Genomic DNA, 22,270 nt, shown 5'->3' with positions numbered 1-22,270 from the left:
TAGGAATTAATAGAAACAACAACCATCTTCACCGAATAAAACAGTGGGTGATATCATACAAAAGAAGCAAACTTTGGTGGAAATCCACGTGTGCTTTCTATTCCTTTCAAGCCAATGGCATTGTATACCACTAAATTCTGGAGCACTGAGTTGTAATTATTTCATCGGATATCAATAAATAATCATTTTTCGTTTGTCCAGCATTTCGTCAACTCCTGCAAAGCACACTTGAATGCAACACAATTTGTTTAAAAGAAAAAAAAGTATATATTCCAAACGAGCACAATGAGTTGCTGATTTTGATTTTAAATGACACCCCATTGGTGAGTAAAAGAAAGCCAGCTTGCAATTGACACAATAACTACTGTAGTTCACAACTATATGATTGCAATAGTGTAAATTTATTGCTGTGAAATTTTGAGTGGTAATTATAAGTATATTGATTGAACTGTTCGGTTGCAGAATAAAATGAGCACCCCTGATTGCAAACAAACTTTAGTTTATCAGTGCATGGTACAAACACCATCAAATGGACGACAATATTAGTAGTTGGTAGCATGTCCTTTGGCATCATACTGTGCTTGAACTCGTGCAGGCATCAAATCGATGATATTGTGCACGACGGCCTGACAGACTTTTGCCAAATGTAGAGTTAGTAGATTTTGCTGTATCTATTGTGTATTACTTGGCAGTGGTTGGCTTTTCCACAGCTCCTGATTCATGTTCCCAAACGTGTTCCATTGTGTTTGTGCCAGGTCCCCGCGGTGCCCAACGAAGAAGCTGCAGTCCATTTCATCTCTTCGAGGCAGAAGTGGTCCTGGATATATGGCAAATGGCACCATCTTCCTGCAGTAAATGTGTTCCACACAGCAAAATGCCTTGCTTGTATAATGGCGAAAGGGGTTTTTTGTCGATGAGCAAGACATTTTGCAGTGTGAAACACAATTACTGCAGAAGATCGACTTACCTCCAGAACCACCTATGCCTGGAAGAGATGGGGTGGGTTGCAGCTTCTCTTCTGGTTGCTACAGAGTCCTGGCATGAAAGCCATCAAACATGTCTGTCTTCTCGGAATATCGATCGGGAGCGATGGACAAGCTAACCTCTGCCAAGTCGTACGCAAAAGCTGCAACAAAATCTACTCTACATTTGGCAAAATCAGGATCAAATTGTCATGCAGAAAATCAATGATTCATTGCAGTCACAGGTTCAAGTACCATTTGATACCAAAGGACCAAATACGAATTCAAGTCATCCGTTTGCTTTGTTTCCATGACAGATTGTTAAAATTAATTATATTTATATTCAGGGTTGTTCATTTTCTTGTTGTACGGCATTCTATGTGTATAATCAGAGAAGATACAGACAGAGGAAAGTGAAAGTTAAGGATTAATGAAAAATGCTCCTAGCGTTTGTGGGCCTTATGAGTCCTGGTTTGATGATGAAAGAATCTGAGACTGATTGCAAACTTTTTGTTATGCTTTAAAAAGAAAATGCGACAATTACTGACCACCAAGTTTATTTCTACCAAGAAAAAAATATTTAAATAATATAAATACAATTGAGCATGTACAAGAGCATCATTTTTCCACAAAGTCCCCTTCATTTTCAACACACTTCGTCCATCGGTTCACAAGCTTCTGTATACCCTCAGAAAAAAAATGTTTTTGTCTGAGTGATGAGCCACACATGCACTGCTTCTTTCACTTGTTGGTCACCGGCAAAGTGGCGGACTCTTAAAACGTCTATGAGGGGACCAAACAGGTGAAAGTCTAAAGGGGGCAGGACTGTACGTAGGATGCCCCAACACCTAAAAGTTCAATTGCCGGAGGGTTTTCACACTATGGACAGCAGTGTGTGGATGGGCATTGTCATGCAACGATGCAACACCCTTTGAGGGGAGCCCTTTCCATCGAAGAGCTAGTTTGAACGAGTCCTGGAGCATTTCAGAGTAATGAACGCTGTTTACCGTTGTGCCCCCCTCTTGATAGCATTCCAAAATTGGGCCTTGTGAGTCCCAGAAAAGTGTGAACATCACTTTTCTGGCCGATGGTTGACTTTTCAACTTATTTTTGACTGGTGATAGCAGATGTTTCCACTGCATTCTCTGGCGTTTGCTCTCTGGCTCGTAATGGCGGATCTACATCTCATCTCCATTGACAATGCATCTCAAAAAAACATTCCCTTCATGATGAAAGCGGTTCAAAGGGCTTTGTCAGATTGTTACACGGTTGCGCTTGTGCTCTTCAGTGAATCGTTTCGGAACCCATCTTGCAGAAACTTTATGAAAGCCAAGTCGGTTGTTAGTCAGGTCAATATACAGTTTAACCCCCAAAAAATTGCTACAAAAGGTTTCTCAACTGATTCTGGTAGGTTTTAGTGTACTTTATAACATACTAAAAGTTTACCAAAGTATGACCCCCAGAAAAGTGTTTTTTTCAAGATTGTGTCCAAGATGGCTGCCGAAACCTTTTAATGATCATAACTCTGTAACTATCAACTCAAATTTGATGATCTTGGTGTCTATCCCTAGGTTTTTGGGGGCAAAGAACACATTAAGATCATAAAAAATGATGTTGGCCTATTATGTAACACAAAATTCCAACCTTTGTCCATAGAATAAGTTTTAGAGCGTTCAGTTTTGAGTGTCATCCTCCTCCTCAGTATCGACCTCTTGAGTGTTGTTTGGATTGTCACAGTTTTCAGTTTGGCAAGGGCCACATGCAGCAGTGCAGGGGAGTCCATAGTGTCTGCAGCTTCATCGAGAGGATTTGCACCCCCTCGAACAGTTGCAATGGATAATTTTCAAGAGTTAGTGAGGCGCAGCATTGTTTTGGGTCATAATTGGAATTAACTGATCATTTTCCTGTTTCCATCCACATTCAGTTGGGTTCATTTCATTTGCCATCCCCATCCATACCATAATTTGAAAGTACACACGTTGGCTATGGAATCTTGTTGCAGGTGATGTTGGTGGAAGCCTTCAGGAGTGACAAATGCTTGAGCAGTTGCCACTTTCTTGGTGAAAATGATATGGCGCAGTGATGATAGCACATCATTAGACTTGCCACCAAAGAGATCAACCATCAGGTCTTTTCCAAGATCTGACATGTCCTTTTGAGATTTGTTTTGAAGGATGAATGCACTAGCACAGGACTTCATGACAGGATCAGATTTCACTAATTTTCGGAAGGCTGACTTTTTTCCGATGCCAAAAATCCTTGAAGTTGAATCACAACCTGTGTAGGCATGTACAAAGAGCAACTCATTGCACACATCGTCTCCTAAAGTGTCTTTCAACAGGTTAATGTTATACACTTTGTGTTCTTTTGACTGCATGTTTGCATCAGAACGGAAGTAGATGATCTCATTGTCTGTTCTAGAGTAATGAAGGAGCAAGATCAGCAAATCTGTATCCTCACCGACCAACATTGTGGTGCAATGATGGGATCGTTCAACAGTTGCCTTCGCGATATCAACTTCGGCATCCCCTTTTAGTTAGTGCTGTGCTGATGAGAGCAATCATGTCTGCCTTGTTTTTGTCACTAGACAAAAAGTCCTCCTTTTTGCCTGAAAACTCTGTTTCTGCAGTGAAACTAACAATTACTGCATTTTCTCCATAGACAGTCTCAAATATGTTTTGTGACCGGTCCCTTCCATGAGAGTTCCTATGGCCCCCAGCAAGTTCATAAGTGTATGGAAACACCCCAACATCAGAACAATGCCTTTCAGGTGACTACTTTGTGGCACATCAATGATGATTTTGGCAGCCTTCCAATACAAGGGCTGGTCAAAAGTTACAATGGTGGTAAGGTTGCAAACAAAGTCTAATGTCGACACAATGCACGATTTGTCTCCAGAGTACATATTGATCATAGGCAAGAATTTGACTGACGACTGGCCAGGGTGGTGGCTCCCCTGATGCAAGATATGCATCATCCCCTGCCAATTCCGTGTTGCCTCTTTGAAGCCGAGGGAGACTTCCCACAGAATATCGATCCTCTGGTCACAGTCAAGAAATCTCGGCAGGTCCTCGAAGACTACCTCATGACAAGCATGCCTTGCAAACCTGTACTCCAAGATAGGAATTTTTGTCTTGTTTTCAGTTTTCAGTTCTGAGATCTGTCGTCGCGGAATGAGACGGTTCGTCCATTTTCCAGGGGTGACAGAGGCAATGACACCCATTCCATGAAATGTCCCTTTGCCATCAATAGTGATAAAGTTGTGATCAACATTATCAGCAGCAAAGAGGACAGACATCTCCAGGAAATCTACATCACCACCTAGGATAGGACATCAGGTTCCACACAATTCGCTGCATTTTTTTCAAATCTGATCACTTCTGTGTATGAGCAACAGAATCCCATTTCATAAAGAGTATCCACAAGGAATTTCGAATGATACAGATGATGGATTTGCACAGCAAGTCCCCACTTGTAGCGGTGCAATGACAGCTCGTCGGCGAACTGCCTGAATTATGGCATGACCAACTGCCGCAACCTTGCGTCTTGTGTCTTTCCCAATGAACAATGTTTCCAGTGCTGTCCGCAGACTAGTCGGAATGAACGATAGGGCTGAATCAAGTTTTAAATCCTCACTACTTGGATACTGATTTGTCACGATACTGATATCAAACCTGAAATTTGATATCATTTCTGATTAACCTTGCAGCAGTTTCAATAATAGCGCGTTTTGGGGACTCATCATCGCCTTCCTGACACTTTTGCTTGTAGTATGATCTCAAAATCTGCGAGGTTTGTTCTCTCATCATAACAATATCATCCAAGCTTTCTCCTTCAGACAAATGAATTGAGTCCTCAAAGTGTTTTTTAAGACACTTTTTCAAAGTGTAATTGTCATACGGTTCCGAATCGGGATTGCAAAGATACTCTTTCATTCTGAGGCTCAAAGATTAACAGTTAGTTGTCCCTCATTGTTCCGTTCTAGGTAAGCACACATTTTCTGAAATGCTTCATGCTTATCTTCATTTTGAGGACGACCAGACTTTCTGCGCTTGGCATCGGGGGCATTCTTTAACTCTAAAGGCACAGACTTAAAGGACTGGAAATTTCCACTACACAAATGAAGATAAAGTCCGTCTGCTGCATGTAAATCTCGTAAATAGTATTCAATTCGACCCTTTACAGTAAGTCCCCAATCATCTGAAAGCGATTCACAGACCTCCAAAATTGTCTCCACAAATTTGTCAGTCAGTACCCAGCTAAAGTGTTCCTTGTCCAACTCAATTTTACATCCACAGAATATGCAATCCTTTTCACTGTCAAAACCTCCACTTGATTGTCTTGTGGTTCTCTTTGCTGGCACAGAACCACTACTCTTCTTTGCAACATGGTTTTTAATGTTTTTATCATTTACGTATTGTTGGCGACAGCTTTTATGCACTTAAGTACGGCTTCAACTACAAGATCGTCCTTCCGCTTTACACTGGCTTCATTTATTCCCTTCGCCCCCTTCCACTGAATTGCAACCCAGTTATCACTGGAATCCTCAATCTCCTTCTTGCAGATAGGACAAAAAGCTTGACTGGCTGTGCTTGCACTCATTGTTGAATCTGAAAAAGAGAAAGATGAGAATTAGTGTCACATCTATAGTAGTCAGGTCAATATATGGAAAATGCCCCCTCAAACCCCAAAACATTGGTACAAAAGGTTTCTCAACTGATGGCAGAACTGAAAATATGGAAAGCCACTGCAGCAAAAAATCTCAACTTACGCTATGTGATATAAAAATGGTTACAATGTGTTCATTTTTGACGCCATATTGGATTTTTATGTTACATAGGAGGCCAACATCATTTTTTATGATCTCAATGTGTCCTTTGCCCCCAAAAACCTAGGAATAGACACCAAGATCATCACATTTGAGTTGATAGTTACAGAGTTATGATCATTAAAAGGTTTCAGCAGCCATCTTGAAAAAAACACTTTTCCGGGGGTCATACTTTGGTAAACTTTTAGTATGTTATAAAGTACACTAAAACCTACCAGAATCGGTTGAGAAACCTTTTGTAGCAATTTTTTGGGGGTTGAGGGGTATTTTCCAGATATTGACCTGACTGTGTTAATGATTTCATGTGCAGAACCATGACTGATGTTCAGATGTTGTGCCACTTTGTCAATACTCTACCGTTGGTTTTCCTGAAAAATGGCACGGACTCGTTCAATGTTTTCTTCTGTTTTGAACATGGTACTTCAATCATATACACTCCGCTGTGGTAAAGCACTGTTCCCATATTGTGAAGAAAGTCGGCAATGGATTTCTGCCCCAGTACACCTTCATCCCACAAAAATCGTATCACTGTATGCTGCTGCTTTTTTGGTGCAAACGGACAGGGGAGCGGTCATGTTAACTCCCTTACAATGACACAACTACTGACTGTTCTAGATTGAAACTGCTTCACAATGGTGCAGATAATTCATGCTTACACCTGCAAGTACAATAAGCAATGTAGTCAACACAACACAGTTTTGAGTCAATCATTGCGGATACTTTTCAACTCACCCTCATATGTATGTGTATATATATATATATATATATATATATATATATATATATATATATATATATATATATATATATATATATATATATATATATATATATATATATATATATATATATACACTAGCGATACCCGTACACATGCACGGGATAGCAGTACAACATAGCTGGTAGCAGACGACAGACCATACACGGGGAATGACAAAATACGCATTGTGCAAAATGCAAATGGTACTATGGAACGCCAAGACTTCCCAAACATTGTCGGCATGTCTGGTAAGTGCCACAGCAGTTTCATAGGGATCGTGTGATGGCGAGCCAAATTTTTAGTGTGCAAGCTTGATATTATATTATAATATAATATATATATATATATATATATATATATATATATATATATATATATATATATATATATTTTATACTCTATATAAATAGGATTGTGGGGGGTGGAGTTGAGATTATACATTGTAAAAGGAAAGACGTGCTTCCAACCAAAATGTAACGAGATGTACTCTACTAATTAAGTAAAAAAAAATCAAGCAAGAGTAGACCCTGTCTCAGGTTACGTTTCACCCACTTTCCTTGCGAGCTTCCTCAGGCCAATAGACTGAGGTGGCAAAGTCTATGAGGTCTGTCCTTGATTCTGAGTGTCAGAAAGCAAACACCCATGGCTTGCATAATGATGCTTCCTTCGAGGCTTTCCTCAGGGTATCAAAATCTCAGTGAGGGTGGCAGCATGTTTTATTTGAGTCCAATGTGGTTGAATCGCAGATGCAGGTACTCCATGGAGCGTCACTCGTGCGACTTCATGAACGAGCGACAAAGCTTCAAGGTTTCAACTCCATATGCATCTGTTATAGTTGATATAAGATTTGAGCAGTTGGGTTGATGCATTTTAAAAGGAAAAAGGTACATCCAACCAAAATGTAACGAGATCTACTCTGCAAATCGACCTCTATTGGACTGAGGAAGTTCACTGGGAAGCGTGTGAAACATCAACTGAGACAGGGTCTACTCTTGCTTCTTTATTACAAAGTTAGCAGAGTAGATCTGCTTACGTTTTGATTGGATGTGCCTTTCTCATATATATATATATATATATATATATATATATATATATATATATATATATATATATATATATATATATATATATATATATATATATATATATATATATATATACCATCGACCTACTCTTCACAGAGTGTTTAAGCTGCCAAATCATTTTATTGGCAATGGTTATGCTGGGTGGTTTGCCAGTGCCTTCCCAGCAGTCTATCCGGGCAGGAATTTGGGATTTGTTGAGGGTGCTGGCGATAGCTTGCCTACTCTTCGCGAATGATGCTATGAGATCTTTAACGTACAATAACTAATGCTGGCAGATAGGCTGCTGAATGGTACCTCCACCAAAGCCGACACAGTGAGGCCTCAGCAAGTCTGTGAAACACCAGGGTGACAGTTTATTACTGGGCCAAGATTCAAACCCAGGCTTGAGAACTCAGTCTGGAGTGTGCATACCTTGAGACTATAATATCCGCCAGTAATCTATTCAAAAATGGAGGTGTGTGTGTGTGTGTGTGTGTGTGTGTGTGTGTGTGTGTGTGTGTGTGTGTGTGTGTGTGTGTGTGTGTGTGTGTGTGTGTGTGTGTGTGTGTGTGTGTGTGTGTGTGTGTGTGTGTGTGAAGCTTTATGCTAAAGTGTTCCTGTTGTCCTGGAATATTAAAAATGGTACCGATGGAAAGTTAATAATCGATTTACTTAGAACACAAATTTCAAAATTGTAAAAAGTCACCTCCATTGAATCAAAAGGTGCCTTTTAGCGCAGGCCTCATTGATGAATGTGGCAGTTCCGATGGTACCATTTATATTATTCGACAACTGCAGGAACCTTTTGATAGAAAGCGTGACAGACATGGAAGGAACACACAAAACTATAAATAGTATAGAAAGGAGCATACAAAAAAAAAAAACACACAGCCACGATGACAACAACGATAGCAGCAACTGTGTGACAAAAGATCCTTTTTTGCATATTTCACTTCATTTTACATCCTCATTGAGACTCACACGGATGGACATGCAATGTGGTGTGAAGTGCGACATGGTTTCTTTTCATTAAACCCGTCAGTGAAGCGATCGTTAGGCACTGCTAGTGAGTACCCAAACAGCTTAGATGTGTGTCAGGCACCCCCTGTTGGTTAAGAACATTGCAGCACAATGGTTCATATGGATAAGGTCACCATTCCATTTGAGAGGTTATAGTGATATATATATATATATATATATATATATATATATATATATATATATATATATATATATATATATACATGCAAATTATAAATTTTGGAATTTTGTTTAAGATTTTATTTAAAAGTTTACCAAATTTTTTTTATCTAAAATTATAAATTTATTGACCACAGGCTGTCATTCAATACTTTTTGCAAGTCAACATTCCAACTGTCTTTTAATTTGCATATTTTTTTACATGCTCTACATTCGCCGAAATGAGAGCCGATGCAGTCTCTTTTTCTCGCTCACCTCCATGTTATGTAGTAATCCGAGGTAGATGGTAACTATTGGATGGCATTTAATTTCAGTCATGCGTTAATACATACATGGAATCAGATGCACTCATGCATTGTTTTTTGCAACCATAATGATTTGTAACCAGGAATGATTCCAATTTTATGCTGGATTAGAAATAAATCGCCATTTATTTGGTTTTCCAGAACACATGAAAATAGCTTCTTGACGAAGGACATGAAAAAGTGAAATTTTCCTTGCTTGTGCAATGTTATACAAGACAATGTAAACATTATTCTTGCTTGATCTTACAGGGATGTGCTTTCTCACTCTGGAGGAGAATACAGGAATTTATTACATGCATGCATGTTGTTACAGTCATGTTCCTTCATGAGTAAGCATTTGCAAGTGTTGTGAAAGTCTTCCTTTAATTGTATGGAAGTTTCCACCATCACAATATTGTATAAATGTGATGCATGGCTGTTCAAACGATTCTCAGGACAAGATACACAGAATAGTTCAAGAAACTCCAAAGGCTCATATGTAGTATTTTTCAATATCATGTTCACACGTCTATTAGTAAGCAAAATATATATATATATATATATATATATATATATATATATATATATATATGTATATGTATATGTATATGTATATATATATATATATATATATATATATTTATATGTATATATACTAGCATAACCCGCGCTCTGCACGACATGTTGGGGTGGGTGTGTTTGAGAAAGGAACTGATGCAGAGTATCAGTAGTAATTTTACTTTAATGCAGTAAGTGGAATACGATTTCACTGTTTCAGAACCATTTTATTTACTTTATTTTGTACCATGCACCTCATATGGTCTTTGAGATAATGTAAGCCGAATATCACGTTACTCGAGCGCAGATCAAAGTCGAAGATGGTGCGACACGAAACCACAAGCTCAGAAATTATATATATATATATATATATATATATATATATATATATATATATATATATATATATATATATATATATATATATATATATATATAAATTTTCACCTTTTGTTTCCTTATAGCCTGGAATTAAAATGCATTAAATCAAACTTTTTCCACCTTTATTTACACATCGTAACCCACAACTTACAAGTGAAAAACAAATTCGACAACTTTCAGAAAATTAATTAAACACACAAAAGTAGAATATGTTGGTTGGATAAGTGTCCACTCCTCTGAGATAATAATTGGTGGAAGCCCCTTTGACAGCAATTACAGCTGTGAGTCTTGGGATAGGTCTCTACCAACTTCGCACACCTTGATTGGGCAATATTTGCCCATTCTTCTGCACAAAACTGTTCAAGTTCAGTCAAGGTACAAGGGGAGCGTTGATGGACAGCAATCTTCAAGTCATGCCACAGATTTTCGATTGGATTTAGGTCGGGGCTCTGACTGGGCCACTCAAGAACATATCTTTTTGTTCCTTGCACACTCCAGTGTAGCTTTTGCTGTGTGCTTAGGGTCATTATCATGCTCAAAGGTGAACTTCCATCCCAATTCCAGCTTTCTTGTAAGGGCAGCAGGTTTTCCTCCAGTATTTTTCTGTATATTGCTCCATCTATTTTCCCTTCAATCCTGACAAGTGCCCCACTTCCTGCTGATGAGGAACAACCCCATATCATGATACTGCCACACCATGCCTCACAGTAGGGATGGTGTTCTTTTGGTGATGTGCTGTGTTGGGTTTGCGCCAAATGTACCGTTTTGCATTTCGGCTAAAAAGTTCCATCATGGTTTCGTCAGACCACAAAAGTTTTTGCCACATGGCTTCAGAATCTCTGGAGTGTTTTTTTGTATTCATCAAATGGAATGCAAGGTGGGCTTTTTTGAGTAATGGCTTCCTTATTGACACTCCACCATACAGTACAGACTTGGGGAGTGCTTTGGATATTGTTGTCACATGCATTCAGTGACCAGTCTTTGCCATAAAGGCATGTCGCTTTTCAAAATTGCCATTGGCCTCTTGGTGCCCTCTCTGATTCGTCTCCTCCTTGCATGGTCATCCAGTTTGGAGGGATGGCCTGATCTAGGCAGGGTCTTCGTGGTACCATACACCTTCCATTTATTGGTGGTTGTCGTGACTGTGCTCCAAGGGATATTCAAGGCCTTTGAAATATTTTTATCCCCATTCCCTGATCTGTGCATTTCCACAACTTTATCCTAGAGATCTTTTAAAAGCTTCTTGTTTTTCATGGTTGAGTCTTTGCTGTGAAATGCATTAAGAAATGGAGGAATCCTACAGGAACAGCTGATTTTATCCTGAAATAATCAGAATGACTAATTTTTTCACAGGTTAAGACCAATGAACTTGGTGTGTGATTTTAAATATGATTGGTTACACCTGAGCGAACTTATAATTGCTATTATAAGGGGGGTGGACACTTATCCAACCTCGTTTTGTATTTTTAATTAATTTTCTGAAATTTGTTTTTCACTTGTAAGTTGTGGATTATGACATGTAAATAAAGGTGGAAAATGTCTGATTTAATGCAATTTAATTCCAGCCTATATGGCAACAAAAGTCTAAAATTTTGAGTGTCGACTTTCTTAAGGCACTGTGTGTGTATATGTATATATATATATATATATATATATATATATATATATATATATATATATATATATATATATATATATATATATATATATGTGTGTACCGGGCATAGTGGCATGCGTCTGTAATCCGGCTACTCGGAGGCTTGGGTTGGAGGATCGCTTGAGGGCGGGAGCTCTGCACTGGGCCACGCTATGAGAGGATGTAGGACAGCCTGGAATCATGGCGAAACCCAATCCTTATCCCTGTGTCGTAAGAGGCGACCAGGGTTGCGTCAGTAAGGGCATCCTGCGTAAAACCTGTGCCAAATTAGGATGTGGATCAGAACGGATGATCCGCTGTGGCGACCCCTAAAGGGAGCAGCCGAAAGAAGTTTTATATATATATATATATATATATATATATATATATATATATATATATATATATATATATATATATATATATATATATATATATATATATATATATATATGTATATATATATATATATATATATATATATATATATATATATATATATATATATATATATATATATATATATATATATATATATATATATATATATATATATATATATATATATATATATATATATGTATATATATATATATATATATATATATATATATATGTATATATATATATATGTATATATATATATATATATATATATATATATATATATATATATATATATATATATATATATATATATATATATATATATATGTATATATATATATATGTATATATATATATATATATATATATATATATATATATATATATATATATATATATGTATATATATATATATATATATATATATGTATATATATATATATATATATATATATATATATATATATATATGTATATATATATATATATATATATATATATATATATATATATATATATATATATATATGTATGTATATATATGTATGTATATGTATGTATATATATGTATGTATATATATGTATATATATGTATGTATATATATGTATGTATATATATGTATATATATATATATATATATATATATATATATATATATGTATATATATATATATATGTATATATATATATATATATGTATATATGTATATATATATGTATATATATATATATATATATATATATATATATATATATATATGTATATATATATATATATGTATATATATATGTATATATATATATATGTATATGTATATATATATATATATATGTATATATATATATATATGTATATATATGTATATAGATATATATATGTATATATATGTATGTATATATATATGTATATATATATATATATATATATATATATATATATATATATATATATATATATATATATATATATATGGAGGTGGCAGAATAACTTGGAAGTAAATACACTAGCCTTTGATTATCCTGTCATCCTGGTGTTTTGCAGGCTGGGTGAGGCCTCGATGGGTGTGCCATCAATCGGAGATATATGTTAAGCCAGAGTAACCATCTGCTGGTGTTGGTCAATGATGGACATTAAAGATCGTCCATTGTCTTTCACGAACAGTCGGCAAGTTATCGCTGACACGGTGAACAAATGACAAATTCCTCTCACCGTCGATGGACTGAGCTGTGTCTAAATAGTGATCTATCAAGGATTCGTTTGAGCCTTGAAACGTTTCTCAACCTGTCTTAAATGCCCCAAATCTCTGTCAAGAGCATTGGCCACCATCATTACCTTTGCCACCTAATGTGGGCTGAGGTTATATTTTCTCCCCTGTTTGTTTGTCTGCCTGTTTGCCTGTGAGCAGGATATCTTATAAAGTTGTGAACGGATTCAGATTATACTTGGTGGACAAGGACGAACTGTTTTGTAACAAGGACGAACTGATTCGATTTTGGTGAAGATCCCAATCCAGATCCGGACACAAGAATTATTTCATTTTGGAAGTGATTTTGCACAATTAAGAGATAAGGCCAAAACGATATATAGCATAGTATCTCAAAAAGTTTTGGACGAGTTATGACAAAACTAAGTAGATGAGTTGGTTTAGGTGAAACAAACAAGCCAATTTGATTTTGATTCAGGTCCAGGTTTAGATCCAGCCTATCAGTGAAATATGAAACATAAAAGATTCATTCTGGTGGAGGTATGCACTCTTGATTGTCATTCTAATTATGATGTTTAATCATTTGGGAAAAAATAATCTTATAAAACATTGGTGTATTCTGGACCACTGTGGGTATGGCATCTCATTCCGCAAACCTTTTGAATGCCCCTTCTATCATTGTCATGCTTTTAACGGGTCTGTCTTATCGACAGCAATAGCACTTCTGTACTCTGAAAAGAGAACGCAAATTTAATCAGACAGTGGCGTAATGGTTAAAGTGGATCTGCTCTGGGTCTGGGAGGCCGGTGGTTCGAACTCCGGATGAGACATTCCAAAGACTGCTTCCTTGCTTTATGCTCAGCATTTGAAATGATTGAGCAAGGAACAAACAACCATAGATTGGCAATAACAGTGCATGCTTTGATGGGTCTACTGGCCTCCTCCTGCAATGAGGTTCCTGTAAGGGAATACTCGGTAGGTTAACAAGCTTTTGATGCATTGTAAACTTTTGCAGGTCTTTTATTTGAATAAATGGAAAAGTAGTCACTTACTATAACAGCAAGAAAGAAATGCATGAAGTAAAATAGCAAAGCCAAAAACCTCGTGAATGCCTTTGCTCATAAGTTCAACATTACTAATATGTGCCTGTTATTGCCTCTGATCGGGACTTATGGACGAGTTTACATGCTGTGTCTCTTTTGAAAGTCTCCAGTGTGATGTTTTACAACCTTTACTGTTAGTGTGTAGTCTTCTACTGGTTGTCCTGCCATGTAACCTTTTAACACCTTCCCGGCAGTCCTGGCAATGCACGAGAATGTGCTGAAGTGTCCCACGCCTGGATGCAATGGTAGAGGTCACGTGAACAGCAACAGGAATTCCCACCGCAGGTGAGATTCCAACGAGAGATACAGGTGAGAGCCAAAGGAGATGCAGGAGAAAGGCTGCCGACGGGAGCACTAGAGCATTTGCATTACCCAGTCCTTTTGCGTTAATCTCCTGCCACATGTGATAAGGCCTGCATTCAAGAGGGAGCATGGAATGGCAGGGGAACGTTTGTGCAATAAAAGGCAGGATAGCATGCAATCACCAACTTTTCTTTCAATGTTCGTGATCAGGAACTCATTCTACGATTAACTAGTGATGATTCTCCCAAGTGACGAACATGCTAGTAGGATGTCCCCCATCCTTAGCAAGCCTTTTCCCTAGCCATCCCCTCCTGTACTAGCATGTATTTTATTGAGATAATTAGTTTTCACAGTGCTATATCTGAATGCTGCTGTTGCTGAGAGCCCACTGGTGCCGCGTGCCCTTTTTGCTTTGAAATTTACCTACCCTGACCGGTGTGTGCTTTGGGGTCACAGATATTTTGCCAAAGGGGTGTAGTACACCCACACAAAGGCAGATGCCCATCATATCAAATAATAATCATAACACCTGCATCGTCTTTGGTGTATTTACAATGTGGTGAAATCTCGGTGGAAAGATTCAAGGAAACAATATAGAAAGGTATAAATGTATTTACACTGATCCCCCGATTATGAGATTGAAGGCATATTGGGACGCGTAATAAAACAGACAACAAATTAATATCCTGGATTGTTCCCACACGCATTCATTGGCTTGTAATATTTCCCCGAAGAACCTACCCATATTTGTTTCATCTGGGTGGAACAATAAGCTGATAAAAAACAACGATGCAAAAGGTAACAAGCATTTGGGAATTTGAAATATTCTCTCCATGTTGGAAGGATAATCTTCCCTCAAACGTGTAACAGGAGCTCAAGAACGATCGTCGTGTCAAACTTAATACCTTGTACCGTATATTCAAATTATTATTACACATTCCTTGTTATTTGCATCAGCAATAGTCAAAAGGTTACTTATCCTTTTCAGTTACATAATAACACACTTTTGAAGCACTTTAATTCCACACACAAAGCACCAAACTGAAGTTTGAATGCATCATGCAGTCGTCCCCTTTTTTAGGAATCTGTAGCTCAATGGCGACACACACTAAATTGTCATTTTTCACCTTAAAGCACCTGCTATCAAAGGAACTTTGCTCTTCTGAGCAAAAGCAGTGCTGCTGTATTTGTAGAGATTTAAAAGTCCGATTGTTTTTTTTACGTCTAATTGTTTCAGTGTGGTGTTGGTGGAGAAGTATACTCACAGAGCAGATTGTACATTGAGGGCAATGCTATGGCTTTGCACACAATCAACCTCTGCCATGGCGAGGGTGCTTCTTGCCGCACAGCAAACAGCGAGGGGCTCACGTGACAAATCGATTGGATGTGCAGATGTCTTTTGATGTCTCAGCCTAATAGAATTTCTCCTGGCTGTCTGGTACTGACCCGCCACCCTTCTTTCTTCCCTTTTTATCTCCCCATTCCTTGGAAAAATATTCCTTCTACCATCGGACCCGATATACCCACTCTCCTTCCCCCTGTGCACCCATCCCACTTCCCCCCTCCACCTATTCATCCCATCTTTTTTTTTTCTTTGGCTTCCAGCCTGTCTGGCTGCCCGATTGCTGCTGCTGAAAAACTCGCCAAGTCTCATCATGCCAAACAGCAGGGCGGAGGAACAGGTGGAGGGGAGCCCCTGAAGTCAAGCTCAAGAAATGAACGAGGACCAAGGTGAGGAAACACATAAGCCTTCAGTCGTTGTTTATGCAAATGTCTGGTTTACTATCCTAGTATTACTGAAATCAACGGCCATTAGGCAGGTCCAATACAAAGGAAATTCCAAGGCAACCTTTTCAAGCAGGGCCTTGCATCTCATAAGTGATGCAAAGTCAGCTGACCCCGCTGATTACATTTGCTGTTGGATATTAAAGATCCCATACTAGCTTTTGAAAAGAGGAGGCTACTGTGTGCCATGTTTCTTCGTCAAATTGGTAATTTTGCTCAATTTGGGATATTACAAAATTCCTACACTGATCTGCGTGGAGGGGTTGCACTGCATCTGACCGGTGTGTGCTTTGGCTTTTTGGCTGCTTCTGTTTCTCTGTAGCTGTTTCTGTTTCTGTTGGCTGTTTCTGGCCAACAGCCAGGCTGTTTTCTGGCTGAAAAGCATGGCTGTTTCTCTGTAGCTCCGTAAATGATGCAAACCTGCAGCCAAATCATTGGCAACAAGATGGTTAATCATTCAGATTTGTCAAAAGCAACACTGAATAAAGATGCGGCTGCATTCAAACCAAGTGCCAATCAAGCAATTCCATTTGATGGTTCACGAGTCAGTAAGTGACCACTATATTCGTTATGGGTGTATGTCTGTCTGTCTGTCCCGAGCATAGCTCCGTGGGTTTTGATCGGATCGTGATAAAATTAGGGTGCGAGGTTTGTATCATGATCTACTTGTGTTTTCCGGAGAATAGGCGTGCTGTGCCCATTATGGATGGAGCCACGCCCAAAAGACGTGTTTTTAGGGGGTAGCCGGTTTCAAGTTATATCTTCTCCTCGGGAGTTTGTCGAATCTGGCAGGGGTTTCAGTATTTGGTTAGCCCAATGGCACCTGCATAGCCCAACGGAGCTCGATATTTCATTTTTGTCCCAAGGTCAAGGTCGCAAGGTCACAAAGTCAGAAAATGTCAAAAAATCAATAAATTGGGCATCGAGCTCCCAGGGTTTTCAACTGTTTCGAATGAAAGTTGGTATGCAAATAGTGCTCTTCAAGTACTTCAACTTTCATCATTTACGTTTTTCCCGATTCCCACCATAAAAAAATAAAAAAGGCAAACTACGTTTAGGATTTCGCAATTTGTGGTCGATTTGTAGTGTTCCTCGATTACTACAACTTTCATCATTTACGTTTTTCCCGATTTCCCCCCAGTTTGCCCGTGGCATCCCCTCGAAGGTCGAAAAATATAAAAGGCGAACCGTGTACATTGCTCGTGAACCATAGCCGTCTCCAGACTTGTTTGCCTTTACATCCTTACTTCTGTGGTCCGCACTGATTCGGTGGGATCACGTGTGTGTGAAATCATGAAAACCATGCCTCCTGTCATTGTTTGACAAAAAAATTAAAATTTATCTACATTACTGACGACTTTACGAAAGCCCAAAGGAAAAACATCCTTGAACCAGTTCATCCCTCACATCATCAATCCAGTGGATGATATGTCTCAGCACCAACCAATGAGAGAATGATGTTTGCTAGCTCGCCATCAAAGTATTATTTCCTTCTCATTCCAATATTATAGGTCGTGCACAAGTGCACTGAGCCTTTGAGCTGTACATTCTGAGTTAGATTCCAAACGCACCTACCTACAAGCTGACGGATTAGTGTTTCACAGGCACGGTGTTGCATCACAAAATGCGCCGTCCCTCAGATATGCATGAAGCCAGTTGTCCACTCTGTTAGTATTAGCTGGAGGATGTTATCGGCAAAGATCAGATGGGGTATCATTAGCACACTGAACAAATGAAAAATTCCAACCATAAACTACAAATGTCAGGAGGTATGGTTTTCCCAGATATTCCTTGACACCAGGTAACACTGCTTGCTATCTCAGTGTGGTTGTTGGCTGAGCAGCAGCTGCGACAGTATAAATAAATTCACACATCCAGTATTCACAAGTCACATGTGCACGGTCATCTTCCATGAAGAAGGGCAACAATTATTGTCATTATTATTTCCTTGTCAGGTCATCTGGTCCTTGGTTGGCTGCGAAAGGTGAGACAAGAGTGTAAAGTAATTGTTTCCCAAGTTAGACTATAGACTCAGATGTTTTCAGCATCTGCTTGCACAATGCACATGCTCAGTAATATCTTTTCAAATGCCTTGTCCAAAGGCTGCTATATACAGACATACCCACGTCATGAAACGTCCTATTCCTCTGACTCATTTCATTGGTTTTTGGATGACAGAATATGTTGTGAATAATCACACAAAATTGTCTTTTTTCCACCCGAAAGCACCTGCTAACAAAGGGACTTTGCTATTTACGACAAAAGCACTGCCAGTGTGTGTGTGGAGATTTAAAAGTCCGATTGATTTTTTGACAGTTTCGTTTTCCTGCCGAAGTATACTCATGGAGCGGAGACTGTATATTGTGAACATCATGATGGTTTTGCCTCCACATGTCTGAAACTATTGCACTTACACATGTTGAACTTGTACATTATTTTGACAAAATATGGCAATGCTATCCTATTCGAGTCGTTATGATCTCCTATTGAAAGCTATCCTTTCATGAGCATAATGGCATCACGTTGCCCTTTTTACACCACAAAGTGAACTGTGCCGGCTGAGCTGTGCTGATTTACCGTTGCATGTGTACTACAGGATATTGTCTTGTTTCCATCATTTCCCCTCCCCCCCCAGTCCCTTTGATCCCCTTCCTCACTCACCTCCCTATTGTTCGTTTCTTTATCCCTGCCGTGCACAACATAATCTGAGCCATGCATAGCAGGATTCGGTTTTATACCAGCCAGAGTCCTCATGGGGCAAAGTGTGCTGTAGTCATCCTCTGATGCTCAATCTGAACATGGAATTTGATACTATTTGACGTGTTAACCCAAATTATTTATGATGTGTAGTACCCATTTTGAAAATGGTGCTTTATAAAAGGTACGGACTACATGACAATGATTGTAGCTTATCCCCTTTACAGATGGGCATTGCTGTGCTTACAATCCAAGTAACACAGATGTTAACATGTGTTTAGCATTAGTTGGCGAGAAGAGACTCAATCATAATCTAAATATTCTAACTGCATAAACAGTTTGTTTGAAAGAACTTGGCAGATTGTCACATCTGATTATCAAGGTGTCCTTCTTTATAAAAGTTTTACTTTGAGACCTCTCTTGAAAATCCCCCTGACCCTTCAACAACTACTATTTTGCAGTTCCTTTGCAGAGAAGCTTCTTTGATTGGCATTCAGTCAATGTGTCAAAGTTTCTATCGTTTCCGTTCCTCTAATGATAACATGGATGAAGTTGACAGGTTTAAATCTCCATATCATTTTCATTTCAATATTCTGTTACATTGTTAACATATATCTTCCTTTTTCCTTGTCTTGTGAACCCCCCACCCCGGCCCCACCAACATCCAGGCACAGCAGAAAATACAGTATGACATAAATAGGTATGATATCCGGTGTCAGCTTTGTGTCTGTACACCCAAATGGATTCAGCATTTTCTTGAACTAGTAAGGCAAATTAAATTTGTCATGTGATTTGACAAAATAATAATCTATGCTGCAGAATGAGAACAAATGGAAAGTCGTGAAAAGAAACATCTGCACACTCAAACATATGAATCAACTAGAAGGGCACTCGGGAGAGCTTCCCATGGAATGCCATGTACCTCTACCACATAATGCCTTATCCACGAGAATATATCAGGCCCATTACATTTTTGAAATATCATGCTATACAGTACTACATCATTTTTGGCCCTATCAATTGTCAAGAATCACTTAAAAAATTAAATTAATATCGTATCCACATCCGGATTCAGATCTTCACCAAAATCACCAAAATCAGTTTGTCCTCGTCACACACCCAACCTGTCCATCAAATTTCATCGGGATCCGTCCACAACTTCTTAAGATATCCTGCACACAAACAAACAAACAAAAAAAAGATGTCATGCAGAGCACGATACTTGCAAAATCCACCCCCTCTCCAAAAGTTGCCATGGATACATCAAATTATCCATTTCATTAAGATTAAAATTGCCAATCTTAATCAAAGCTTTGGTCAATCAGATGAAAATTGATTATTTTTCAGATTGAAATTGATTTTAGAAGTTTGACCTTGAGTTTACCTTTGACCTTTTGACCTCAAAAATAGTTGGTTTCCAAATTCAGTGATGCACTATGCAATTGCTGCTTAATTTTCAGGTTAATCAGATGAAAATTGATGATTTTAGGAGTTTGACCTTGAGCTGACCTTTGATCTCAAAAATAGTAAGTTTCCCAATTTAGTGATGCACTATGCAAATATTTGTTCAGCTTTCCAGTTAATAGGATGTAAATTGATGATTTTGCAGTTGAAAATTGATGATTTTAGAAGCGTGACCTTGAGTTGACCTTTGACCTTATGATCCCAAAGATAGTTGGTTTCCCAGTTCAGTGATGCACTATGAAATCGCTGTTTAATTTTCAAGTCAATCGGATGAAAAATGACGATTTTAGAAATGTGACCTAAAGATGACCTTTGCCCTTTGACCTCAAAAATAGTTGGTTTCCCAATTCAGTGCTGCAATGTGCAAATCTTGTTCAAATTTCAAGTCAATTGGATGAAAAAAAATGGCGATTTTAGAAATTTGACCTCAAGATGACCTTTGACCTAAAAATCAATAGGCTTCTCAGTTGAGACAACCTCGACAACTTGGTGAAGTTTCATGAAGATCAGTTTTAATTTGTGACCTGGAGGTGATTGAACAGACAGACAGACAGACAGACAGAATAACAAAATCGACTGACCAATGTACTTGAAAAATCTCGATTTTGCAAGCAACAAACAAGAAGACGACGTCATGCAAAGCACAACACTTGCAACATCCATAAAACCTCGGCCCTCTTGAGCTCCTGACCACTTACAAAGCTTTTGTCCGTAGCCTGATGGAGTACTGCTCTCCCCTCTGGGCTGGTGCTCCTGCCTCCCACCTTTCTCGACTTCACGCTGTCGAAACCAGGGCTTTTAAGATCATTGGCATCTCCCGCAATGAAGCTGAGTCTTTGGGCCTCTCACTCAATCACCGCAGGTTGGTCGGTGGTCTTTCTGTCTTCTACCGACTCCTCTCCAGCCTTGCCCCCCCTGCTCTCTCTGCGATTTGTCCCAACCACATTTCCACAGGGCGCTCAAGGTCCGCCAACAACCCCCTTCTGGTAAAACTACCAAAATCACGAATCACTGCTCATCTTCACTCTTTCATTCCTCTTTTTTCCCGCCTTTGGAATAAACTTCCTCACTCTATTCTTTCCCATTCTTCCCTCCAGGCTTTCAAAACAGCTGTTCACCACCACCTCTTATCTTCCCCCATCCAAATCCTCGATCTTTTCTACCCCCGATAATCCACCCAAGCCCACTTCCTTCAATTCTCCTGCTTTCCTTCCTGAAAGTCCCTGTAATGTCCATCTTCTCCTCGCCATGTTCCCCGTCCCATCCCCATCCCTCTCCCTTCCACAGTTCACCTGTGTCTGTTCCCCAATGATTTGTCCCTTCCACTCCCGCCCCTCTTGTCTCATGCCTCCTTGCTGTGAGTTGTGTGTTAGCTCTCATACGAGCCTCGACCAAGGTATACAAAAAAAAAAAAAAAAAAAAAAAAAAAATTCACCTCAAAAACAATTGGTGGTTGAATTAAATGACTAAATATGCAACTTCTATTCAAATTTCAAGTAAGTTGGATGAAAATTGACAATTTTAGAAATCTGGCCTATGTCGTCCTTTTGGCCAACATTGACCTCAAAAATAATTGGTGGTTGAATTGCTCCGGTCGACATTCGTGAACGTGGGTTATTGCTACATTAGGTCATTTACACCGAATTGCTCCA

The 22,270-nt window shown here is 38.6% G+C and overlaps 1 protein-coding gene across 6 annotated transcripts in view; it reads left to right on the top strand.

Annotated features, from left to right (window-relative positions):
• Positions 1-22,270, top strand: part of LOC147035139 (myelin transcription factor 1-like protein) — a 731,493-nt gene that overhangs the window by 553,683 nt on the left and 155,540 nt on the right. For all 6 annotated transcript variants that reach the window (XM_085894260.1, XM_085894272.1, XM_085894282.1 and 3 more), the window contains exons 11-12: positions 14,564-14,654; positions 16,278-16,403. In XM_085894260.1, the coding sequence (XP_085750386.1) occupies positions 14,564-14,654; positions 16,278-16,403 (217 nt within the window). The remainder of the gene's footprint in view (positions 1-14,563; positions 14,655-16,277; positions 16,404-22,270) is intronic.

This window comes from Eptatretus burgeri, chromosome 1 (genome assembly GCF_056783735.1).
Source record: "Eptatretus burgeri isolate ZD-2024b chromosome 1, Ebu_testis_v1, whole genome shotgun sequence".
Lineage (NCBI taxonomy): Eukaryota > Metazoa > Chordata > Myxini > Myxiniformes > Myxinidae > Eptatretus > Eptatretus burgeri.
This window is presented reverse-complemented; position numbering and strand designations above follow the sequence as displayed.